The following is a 9,865-nucleotide window of genomic DNA, read 5'->3' as shown; positions in this document are numbered from 1 at the left end:
GTCTGACACTCCTTAGGCACCGTCCCAGACTTCCACGCAATGTTAAAGAGGCGTGTCAACCAAGACAGCCCTTCCACACTCAGAGCTTTCAGCATTTCTGGACGGATCTCATCAATCCCTGGGGCTTTGCCGCTGTGGAGTTGTAAGACTACCACAGCGACTTCCACCAGGGAAATTGACAACAATCCCCCATCATCCTCCAGCTCTGCCTCTACCACAGAGGGCGTGTCAGCTGGATTTAGGAGTTCCTCAAAGTGCTCCTTCCACCGCTCTATTACCTCCCCAGTTGAGGTCAACAAAGTCCCATCCTTACTGTATACAGCTTGGATAATTCCCCGCTTCCCCCTACTGAGGTGGCGAACGGTTTTCCAGAAGCACCTTGGTGCCGACCGATAGTCCTTCTCCATGTCTTTGCCGAACTTCCCCCACACCCGCTGCTTTGCCTCTGTACACGGCAGAGGCTGCAGCCCTTCCGGCCCGTCGGTACCTTGCAACTGCCTCCAGAGTCCTCTGGGATAACATATCCCAGAAAGACTCCTTCTTCAGTCGGACGGCTTCCCTGACCACCGGTGTCCACCAGGGTGTTCGTGGGTTACCGCCCCTTGAGGCACCTAAGACCACAGGTCGCCGCCGCAGCTTCAGCAATGGAAACTTTGAACATTGTCCACTCAGGTTCAATGCCCCCAGCCTCCACAGGGATGCTAAATGTAAATGTACTGTATTTATATAGCGCTTTTCTAGTCTTAACGTTTACTCAAAGCGCTTTCACATAGTACAGGGAACATTCACACACAATCATACACTGCGGCCGAGGCTGCCGTACAAGGTGCCACCTGCTCATCAGGTAAACACTCACTGCGCAGCATCGGGGGCAACTTGGGGTTCAGTGTCTTGCCCAAGGACACTTTGACATGGGACTGCAGGGCTAGGAATTGAACCAACAACCTTCCGATTGGCAGGCAACCGCTCTACCACTGAGCCACAGTGGTAAATGTGACAACACTGACAACGAAAAATACAAAGTGATCTTGGCACAGAATTAAATGACTTGTTGACTCTTTCTGCAAAAAGACCAAGTGCATGTTTGTGCTAAATATATTTTTTATTGCAAATAGAGGAATAATTGCTATTAAAAAATTGAACGGCCCGCTCTCTTCTCTGACCTTGAGACTGCTGTCAGAGATCGATGATTGCGGGTTCTCGTGGCCAGGGACAAAGAGCACACATTCAGTGTATTGTGGGATATTACAGGAATTATTTGGCCACACTTGTATCGTAGGTTATGTTGTCAGAAGCTAACCAGAGTGCTGCTGCAGCTCATCTACGTACATTAAAAGTCATTGTTAGTACAAGATGGCAAGAGAAGAGACAAGAGAAAGAGGAGGCATTTTCATGCTATATGTCCTTTGGCTTCACCGACTGAAGCCAGTAGTGCAGTGTTGGCCAAGCCAGCAACGAGAGGAGGGAGAGCAATGCCAATAAAACCATCATTACCCTCTTAAAGCCGCACTAGGCTACATTTTTATGTAAAACTCCTGCGGGCTTATCAGCATTAATCGCAAAGTAGTGCTTCAACAGGGTAGAGCCTTACTAGAAAAAAACATTCCTATTGCCAAAATTAAGGTGGAGGATAAGATTTCTGGATATTTAATTTCTGAAAAGTTCCATTTATCACTCCACCTGCAACCATCAAGGTGTTGTAGGCCTTATTTTAAAGAAGATACTTTGACATGTTACAGTAAGAAAAGTATAGTGTTAACCTTTCCCGATTGTCTCTTTTCCAACCGGGGAAAACCAGGGGACAGTTGTCCTTCAGGGCCGACGTTTATAAGGTAAACGTCAGGGTTAAAATCCTGTTTCTTGTGTGCAAATGATGAGCCTGGCTTTAGTTTGGAGTTTTTTTTGAAACACCGAACACAGTGTATACAACCTAATCCACTAGCTAACTCTGCTCTGGTCGCATCTCAGCGTCTGCTCCCTCACTCTCTCTTTTTTTTTTTCGCTTACACCCACAGACAGAGTTTTCTTAAAGGAGAAGCAACACCATTTTACAACACTACCCCCACTCTGGATGGATATTACAACTTAATTCCACTCCAGCAAAATAACATATATCTTTCATAGGTATACAGCCCTCATTTGCAAGAAGTCTACCGGAAAGGGCCGTGTAGGCCTAATCAGTCATTCACTATGGTGCAATAAACATTGGTGGCGTTTCTTAATAGGAAAAGGCAATGCTTCTTGCTGGGTAAACATGTTGTGGAAGGGCATTGCAAGCTTTGAAAAGGCATGCATATTAAACAGGTCACAAGATAAACCTAAATACTATAGGCAACCGGAGCATTTAAATTAAAAATATAATAACCGGATGGACCCAATAACTTAACCCAACCATTAACATAAGAAAAACACAATATAAAACCTTTTTTCGTTCCAACTTTGTTTGTCTTTTATTTTATTTTTTACTGAAAACTGATCTTGACTCTTGAACTGTCCATGAGTCTACTGAATTTAGCAAAACACCCTCCCCCAAACCTGGTTCGGGGTCTTCATTGACGGCTTGACATTTGAGAACCACGACTCTGAGATGGTTCCACTGCCCCACCCCACTATCCCGAGGGCCCTCAACGTGACGATGAGTGGAGGACAGTGAGGCCCCCGTGGCCGGTGTGTCCCCTCATTGATCCAAGATGCCACAGGAAGTCTCCTCTACCCTAGCCCTAACCCATCAGATTGTGGTCGAAATAGTATAGTATGTCTTTTCAATACTGAACTGTGTGCACATGTTCTGGAATACTTGGGACTCAAAATTTCGACCTTGGTCGCAGTGAAATGTCTGCGGAGCTTCATAAAGGCAGACCCACTCTGGGGCAAGCACTTCAGCAACAGTTTCAGCTTTATCATTGGGTAGGGGGAACTCTTCTACCCATTTGGTGAAGTAATCCTGTACCACAAGCACATAGCTGTTGTGACACTCTGTCTCATTCAGTGGCCCCCTAATATCCAAAGCCACCCGCTCCATAGGGACTCCCACCCTTACTGTTCCCATAGGGGCCTGTAGGGTCTTGCGTGGTCTGGATTTGGAAGCACAGCTGGTGCAGGTCTGACTGCAAGTCAGGCTACATTACTTCAAGGACGATGAACTGAAGGACCTCCTGGACTGAAATGGGTGTAGGCCATTCGTGAACCTTCTGTACTTTGTTGGGGTCCGTGAACACTCCCTGTTTTGAAACTATATGACCCAGATAGGCCACTTCACGGCGGAAGAGGTAGCATCTTGCCGGCTTCAACTTCAGGATGGCTTGCTGCAGCTTTTCAAAAACCTGGTCAAGACTCTGAAGCATCTCCGTCACATCCCGACCCAGTACAATAATGTCTTCTGAGTACACAAGGCCCGTCTCCCACTGCAGGCCAGCGAACACGCAGTCCAACAGCTGTTGGAATCTAGCTGGAGCATTACATGATCCAAACGCCATGACATTCCATTCAAACAGTCCATTTCGGCTGCTCGATAGGCACAAGGGCTCAACTTGCCAATATCCAAAGGCAAGATCCAGTGTACTGAACCACTTGGCAGTGGAGAGGGTGTCAAGTTTGACCTGGATGTGGGGCAGCGGATAAGCGTCCTTGATTGTGCAGTTGTTAAGTGTTCTGTAGTCCACACAGAGTTGGTACGTTCCATCCTTTTTTTGCACCAACACTATGGGTGAAGCCCAGCTGATGTGGCTACGACGGGCCCATCCACCTTCTAGGCTATACTCCACCTATTGGTCAGCATCCTTTTGCATTTCCCATGCTAACCCGACGTGGTGGCTGCTTGACAGCAAACCCTGGTCGTGTCATGATGTCATGCTGCACCAGGTTTGCGCGGTCAAGATCGCTGGGTCTGGTCGAGAACACACTGCTGTGGGTGCGCAGCAGCTGGGCAAGCTTGAGGCTCTCCTCTCGGTCGAGCTCTGCAGGACTCTGGTTGTAGAGTTCTTGCAGGTGCTGGGGAACAGTAGGGTGCTCTGACTGCCTGGCCTTGGCTGTGATGTTGGCCGGCTGCAGGACTTCTGCAGCTTGAAGAAAACCTGTAATAACTCCCCGTTTTATAGTTACAGCTTTATTTCCAGGATTGAAGATGCGGAGAGGCACGCTCTTAAAAGGTTGAGCCTCCACCAGGAAACATACGGCTAGCACTTTGTTTCTCTACAAAGCCTTTGGTGGGGCTTAGCATCTCTTCCACTTTTGATTTGTTCTTTTATATGGGTGTTACCCTGTACCACATACTTCTTTCCTACTATCCAAACACTGCTTGTGGCGTGGAAATATAGCACCTCTTCCCCAAACAGTACGATGCACCTATTTCCAAAATCAAGGCATGCATGGGCCTAAACAAGGAATAGATGGCTGAGGAGGGCCTCTTCACCAGCAATGTCAGCCACCAAGTAATGCACGCTCACCTGTTGGTTGTTGATCTGGATGGAAATGTAGGCCTCCCCAATGACAGGGAAGGCACCAAGCCCAACCCTAGCAGCGTCTTTACAGTCGATGGCTGGAGTGCGTGCAGGGGACAAAACACTTCTCCGTGCCCCACTGTCCAGAACAGCACAGATCTCCAGTCCTTGAATTGTCAGATGAATGGTCATTTCCTGACCATGAGCTTTCTTGTGAAGCACTGTAGGCTCTGGTCTCTCATGGAAGGCTGTTTGAGGCTGGCCTCTGGTGGTTTTCCTTGGTGAAGGGCAATTCCTCTTCATGTGACAAATGGCTAAACAGTTGTGACAGCAAATTTCTTCCCACTTAATGTGCGTATAGTTTTTACGGGGGGCTGGTGTGAGATGTTGTTAGTCACTACAGCAACTGTCTCGCCACGTTCAGCTCCTTCCCTGACCACAGCAGTGTGCTGTTTCTGTTCCAGCACGCTGTGTAGCCCTGACTACATTAGGCTGGTGACATGTGATGCTGCTCACCTGGTGGTCTCATAATGTTCATGTCCTAAGCTTGGGCTAGAGTGTGGAGCCGTTTCTCTAACAATTTCTGCACAATCCCTGCATCTCCTATAGCTTGAGTGAAAATGTCGACACCAATGGCAGCCAGCTCTTTTTTGGGTCCTGTCACCGTAAGCCACTGACACTTTGGCGTGTATGTCATCTCGTAACGCATGGAGAGCTTCACCTTCCTTGCAAACATGCTGTCTAAGCTCAATAGCCACTGCAGCAGCATGCTCTGAAGAGGGGCCATAATCAGTGTTGACTTCCTCCACCAGGTGCCTGTAGTCCCACTGATCTGACCGTGGAATTCTGTGGACAATTGCCCCTGCTGCACCCACCAGGCAGAACTTTAACTGGACAGCCATAGTCACTTCAGTACAGTTATTAGCCTTGGCACAGCACTCAAACCGGTGTAGGAACTCATTCCACGGTGTGGTGCTATCATACTGGCCTGGACGCAGAGTGGGGACTCCTTCCCTGTAATCATAGTCATCCTCACTCTTGGACCAAGGCTGACGTGTAGGGTGGGGCCGGCAAACATGTGATTTACTCTGTCCATACTTGGGGAGGGGGAGCTTTGTATGTATTTCTGGATTTTCATTTTGCTGCAATGTATGGCCATGGTCAATGTCTTTGAGTGAATTACAGCCACGGGTGTGACACTGTGAGACTGAGGGGTGTGGGGGATGACAGGAGACAGGAGTGCTATGAATGAAACTCATGAGTGAGCAGAGCCAAAGGGGCTTGCACTGGGCATTGCAACAGTGGCTGCTAATGGCATTGCCAATAAAAGCCAAGTTGCATCTGCATCATCATAGCGATGTTTTGATAGTGTTGTTGTTTTGTTATTATAGGTCCATATGTTTTTATGAATATGGGTACTACAACTTGTGGAATATTGATCATGTGTTGGTAGACGGTGCGATCCATTTTGTCTAGAAAAACTTTGTTTGCGGATTCAGTGCGAAAATTAATGGAAACATCTTAAAATGTCTAAAATCTATTTCATATACCAATTTGATCGCAAAACAGCATGTGACGTCATCACCACAGGTTTGTATTCGCTTTAAAGCCTTTGGATGGAAGCTTTATTCACATTAGTTTTTTTTACCAAACTTCAGATAAATCGATTGAAAAGCGGATGGAAACTTAGCTAGAGACGGAGACAGACAGACATACAGAGTATTTCAGTGTCTGTGAAATGGTTGTCTTGGTTACTAATGATTAGTGGCCATGGAAACAGGGCTGGGAACCCTTTCATTTCTTTGATCTGTAATCAGCTAAGAACTGCAGCACCTGTTGGTAAACTGCCACCCGTGGCCCACTGCAGCTATCCAGACACTGAACGGGCTCTCAAAGAATAGGTCAGACTGGCAAAATAAGTTATTTTAGTCGAATGACCTCATTGTGAGCACCAGAAGGCCTTTGTGAACGTATCAATGTAAAACTTATGTGGACAAACTTACAATTGTGGGCATATCAGCAATTTAAAAAAAGCGATTTGCTCTGTATTTTGCCAGAATTGTTGACTTTGGCATGGCAGCAAATGGAGAAAGATCTGGAACTGTTGTCATTTGAAAACTCGCCAAGGAAAAAGTATAAGTAATTTTATATGAAGGTGCACATTGTTTGAAACTAGACAAAAATACCTATGTTTTGATGTACAAGTTGTCCATGAAAAGTCAGAATTGTCGGCATGGGAGCGAGTTATAGAGAAAGAACTAACTAGCTTTTTTCCAAGCGCTCCACTCTAGTGACATCACAGCACCCTCTAGGTCACCCAATACACACTCACTATACAGTAAATGCAGAAAAATCCTAAAATGTAGCCGGATAGCTGAATATTTTGTGAACATTTTAAAGTTTGAACCATGTCTGTAGGTGAAGGTATAAAGGAGCTGAAAATGTTGGGAGCAGGAGAAGATGTGAAGGATTTGAAGCTTGCTCTCATTGACTTTTATGTTAAAATAAAATGTTTGAAAGCTTAATATTTGAAAAAGTATAAATAGTAGAAAGTCTCATCATCTGATGAAAGTTGAATGGTTTAATAGCTGAACGGATGCAGAAGATACGGACGACCAAAAACGTATGGAATAAAAATAAAGAACCGAATAACAATCGTTGGAATGCTGTGGAACAGCTCAAATAATTTGAATAATTTCATTGAGCTGTCTCCTTTCCTGGTATTATTCATGTGGACTCACTCATATCTGTCACTCATATCTTTTCCTGCTATGACAAATAAACACGTGAAAAAGGCCTAAAGTATATTGCAGCTTTACATAATGACTGTCCTCATGTGTTCTCTTGTTCTTTTCTAACTGTCTGTGTGTGTGTGTGTGTGTACCCTCCCTGACCTATGTCCCACTCGTGAACCACAGCATCACATGCCCTTCTGTCCCAGAATGTCTTTTGTGTGTGTGTCATGCTGTGTGTGTCATGCATACCTTTTTGTGATCTGAGATCAGATGAGCCGACTCCGGCTGTTTTTTATACAGCAGCTTTATAGGGCCTGTTAGGCTGTGTGTGTGTGTGTGTGAGAGAGAGAGAGCGAGTGTGCTTGTGTACAGTGTGTACTTTTTCTTTTAATTCTGTATAATTACATGCACATGCTCAACAACACTGTGTGTGTGTGTGTGTGTGTGTGTGTGTGTGTGTGTGTGTGTGTTTGTGTGTGTGTCCTACTATGTCCTGATCGTGAACGCTCCCCGAGTGCTGTAATTTCTTCTGACAGGAATGTCAGGAATTCTGTGTGTGGTGTAGGGGTGGGACACACATAGGACCAAAGGGCTATGGGCACACACATGTACACACACACACCCATACAGAAACGCAGGCCGTAGCACATACCACACATGTAGGGGCATTTATCGGACATACTAAGTCTTGCACTCATCTGCCCTTGACCTAAAACTGGCTTTATGAGAGAGATTTTAATCCCTCCAGTTCACTTTTCCCCCACAGCTGGCAGTGCTTAACTTGTAAGAAGTGTATGTTTAGAAAATGCAGTCTGCAAGTTCAACTCCATTTGTTTGGGAAGGGCAATTGATTTTGCAGGAGGAAGTATTAATCAAGGACTGACTTTAGTACATTAAAAACAGGTAATGTTAAAAGACACGCACTGACTGTTAACTGCCTTGTAAGAGCAGCTCTAGAGACCCTTTCCCCCTGGTTTGGTTTAGTGTGGGTTCAGTCTGTGGGTGACAGACTGGTTCCAACTTACAGTGTTTGATGAACAACTCAGCACCTTGAATGACACATAATCTGACCAATGGGAAGCTAGCGGGTTAGTCTAATACACAGCCATTGGAACACATCCAAGCCAAAGTGAAATCCAAAAAGAGGAGTAGTGATAATTCAAAACAAGGCTGTGTGTTGTCTCTGCTCTTGTGCTCGATGGCTCTGGACCACAATGTGCTTCTGACAATATTTAGACTGTTGACTGTGTGACAGTAAATAACAATTAATTAAGAGTGCTGGTCAGAATGATGTGGCATTGTCTCAGTATGCACAGTAGTTTCACCCTAACAGCATCCTCCTGAGGTGAGTGGATATATGCTCTCCTGTAGCTTTTGGCTTCACTGACTCACTTTCTTCTTCCACCCTTCTCCACCTCTCCCATCCCACTCTCCGCCCGCTTCTACAGATGACGATGTGGATCTGGAGCAGCTAGTGAATGACATGAACTCCTCCATGGAGAGTGTGTACTCTACACAGGCAGACACGGCGCTTATCCTGAACAATGGCCATGTGCATGCTCCACACCAAAACCACCACATGCACCATGCCTACGTGGGACACGGCCAGGCCCACCGTCGTCACACCCCGCCCTTTCCCCCCTCCTCCCCCTCCAGGGAGAAGCTGCGGCACTCTCAGCCCATGCACATCCAGGCCTTCAGGTAGACACATTACCTGTCCCCTGCGTTCATTTCACTCTCTAATGTTAAGAAAAAGACAGCTGGAAAAACTAAAAAATATGAAAAAAACAAGCTAGGAAGAACACTCCTGTTTGTCTTTTGAACTGTGTGCTTTTGAAGTTTTTGAAGAAAAAGACAATGAAAACAATGAGAGACTCTTTGAAAATCACATTATCTAGGAAAGGGTTATTAATGAGCTTCTAAAGCATTTTGATGTTAACTCTCAAAATACCTTGTTGATCAAAGGTCAATGATAACTTTAAGCATGCATATATATGTCTATATCTCCTGGTGGCAAGTGTCTTTTTTTATTTTTGCCCAGTCACAAACTGATGGCGGTATTAATGTAAAGGCTAATATTTTCTGTGATGGATGGAATGGCAAAATTGAGAATTTAAAGAAGCTAAAAGGCATATTCCATTTTAAAACATGACTATGTCTAAGTTTTCAACCAAGCAGTACCACTGTAAGTGAAGTTTTTCAGTGTTGCAATGACTAGCCAGCCATGACTTTAGTGTATGTGTCTCCCTCTGCAGGTTTCTGCAGGAAGAGCATCGGCTACGTCCAGCCTCCCTGCCTGCCATCCCCAACCCTTTCCCTGAGCTGTGCAGCCCAGCAGGCTCCCCCGTGCTCAGCCCCATACAGACCACTGACAACCATGTAAGCACACCCATCCTGCATAACTGGCACTAATACACACTCGCTGAAATTATGCAACTGACTGGAGGAGGCAGCTATGCTAGTGTTTGAAGGTTCATGACTGAGTGGCTACCTTTCATTGCTGGGACAGGGAAATCTAACCACACACTTCTTTTGTATGTTTCTAAAATGGTTACTGGTCAGTATCACAATAGTTGTGATATATTTTGATCTTCTTGTATTTGGTGTCCTTTACTTGACCAGTATCACAAGAGTGTGTGTGTGTGTGTGTGTGTGTGTGTGTGTGTTGTGAAACCCGCTGACTTGCCTGTT

General features: G+C 45.7%; 1 protein-coding gene across 3 annotated transcripts in view; it reads left to right on the top strand.

The window, feature by feature from the left end:
* LOC117957011 (growth factor receptor-bound protein 10-like) overlaps positions 1-9,865 on the top strand; it is a 62,186-nt gene that overhangs the window by 11,271 nt on the left and 41,050 nt on the right. For all 3 annotated transcript variants that reach the window (XR_004659420.1, XM_034892520.1, XM_034892521.1), the window contains exons 4-5: positions 8,623-8,875; positions 9,430-9,553. Coding sequence is in view for 2 of the 3 variants with exons in the window: in XM_034892520.1 (XP_034748411.1) it covers positions 8,623-8,875; positions 9,430-9,553 (377 nt within the window). In the remaining variant the exon portion in view is untranslated. The remainder of the gene's footprint in view (positions 1-8,622; positions 8,876-9,429; positions 9,554-9,865) is intronic.

This window comes from Etheostoma cragini, chromosome 14 (assembly GCF_013103735.1).
Source record: "Etheostoma cragini isolate CJK2018 chromosome 14, CSU_Ecrag_1.0, whole genome shotgun sequence".
NCBI classification, from domain to species: Eukaryota; Metazoa; Chordata; class Actinopteri; order Perciformes; family Percidae; genus Etheostoma; species Etheostoma cragini.
The sequence above is the reverse complement of the archived record's forward strand: the minus strand, read 5'-3'. Positions and strand labels throughout refer to the sequence as shown.